Consider the following 1,665-nt stretch of genomic DNA (forward strand, 5'->3'; position numbering starts at 1 on the left):
GAAGAAGTTACAGGTCTGTGAGAGCCAGAAATCTTGCTTGTTTGTAGGTGACCAAATACTTATTTTCCACCATAATTTGCAAATAAATTCATTAAAAATCCTACAATGTGATTTTCTGGATTTTCTTTCCTCATTTTGTCTGTCATAGTTGAAGTGTACCTATGATGAAAATTACTCTCATCTTTTTAAGTGGGAGAACTTACACAATTGGTGGCTGACTAAATACTTTTTTGCCCCACTGTATTATTATGCATATTTTTCTCTAAACTGAACATTTCTTCCTGATAATTAGTTCTTATATGTCATTTTATTTACTCACAGAACAGCTCTGGAGGCTTTGACCACTGGCAGCAGCCTCAGAAGACCTTCCTCTGATCTGGAGTATTTCTTCAGGTCAAACACATCCAGCTCCTTTTCTGAAGTCAGCAACACAAAGACCAGAGCTGACCACTGTGCAGGTGACAGGTTGGGTTTTGAGAGACTTCCTGAGGTCAGGTAGCTTTGGATCTCCTCCACTAGAGAATGGTCATTCAGTTCATTCAGACAGTGGAACAGATTGATGCTCCCCTCTGGAGAGGGATTCTCCCTGATCTTCTCCTTGATGTACTTGACTGTTTTTTCATGGGTCTTTGAGCTGCATCTTGTCTTTGTCAGTAGACCTCGTAAGTGCTTCTGATTGGACTCCAGTGAGAGYCCCAGAAGGAAGCGGAGGAAAAGGTCCAGGTTTCCCGTCTCACTTTGTAAGGCTTTATCCACAGCATTCTTGTAGACAGTAAATTCAGGCTCGTCTCTGAACAGCGCAGAAAGGTTCCTGGACGTTGATTGCGGTTCGGCCATCAGATTCTCATTGTTGTTGATGAATGAGAGGAACACATATACAGCAGCCAGAAACTCCTGAATGCTCAGATGAACAAAGCAGTACACCTTGTCCTGGTACAGCCCACATTCCTCTTTAAAGAGCTGTGTGCACAATCCTGAGTACACTGAGGCTTCACTGACATCAATGCCAGCCTCTTTCAGGTCTTCTTCATAGAAAATCAGATTGCCATTCACAAGCTGTTGAAAAGCCAGTTTTCCCAGTGACAGAATGCTCTCTTTATTCCAGTGTGGACCTGTCTCTTCTTTCCCAAGATACTTTTCATTCTTCTGTTTGGTATGAAACACCACAAGGTGTGTGTACATCTCAGTCAGAGTCTTAGGCATCTCTTCTCTCGTATGATCCAGCATGTGTTCAAGGACTGTTGCAGAAATCCAACAGAAGACTGGAATGTGGCACATGATGTGGAGGCTCCTTGATGTCTTTATATGTGAGATAATTCTGCTGGCCAGGTCCTCATCACTGAATCTCTCCCTGAAGTACTCCTCCTTCTGTGGGTCATTGAACCCTCGTACCTCTGTCACATGATCAACACACCCTGAAGGGATCTTATTGGCTGCTGCAGGTCGGGTAGTAATCCAGAGGAGAGCAGAGGGAAGCAGATTTCCCTTGATGAGATTTGTCAGCAGAACATCCACTGAGGTTGACTCTGTGACGTCKCAACAGATCTTGTTCTTCTGGAAGTCTAGGGGCAGTCGGCACTCATCCAGACCATCAAAGATGAACAGAACTTTGTACTTGTCGTAGTTGGAGATTCTTGATTGTTTGGTTTCCATTGAGAAGTAATT

The 1,665-nt window shown here is 43.6% G+C and overlaps 1 protein-coding gene across 1 annotated transcript in view; it reads right to left on the reverse strand.

Annotated features, from left to right (window-relative positions):
• The window catches only part of LOC139025477 (NLR family CARD domain-containing protein 3-like), a 3,504-nt gene extending 1,845 nt beyond the window's left edge, over nt 1-1,659 (reverse strand). Inside the window, exon 1 of the mRNA XM_070440620.1 lies at nt 320-1,659. Coding sequence (XP_070296721.1) covers nt 320-1,653 — 1,334 coding nt within the window. The 5' untranslated portion in view covers nt 1,654-1,659. The remainder of the gene's footprint in view (nt 1-319) is intronic.
• Between the last annotated feature and the right edge of the window lie 6 nt (nt 1,660-1,665).

The sequence above is a fragment of the Salvelinus sp. IW2-2015 genome, unplaced genomic scaffold (assembly GCF_002910315.2).
Source record: "Salvelinus sp. IW2-2015 unplaced genomic scaffold, ASM291031v2 Un_scaffold2751, whole genome shotgun sequence".
Taxonomy (NCBI): Eukaryota; Metazoa; Chordata; class Actinopteri; order Salmoniformes; family Salmonidae; genus Salvelinus; species Salvelinus sp. IW2-2015.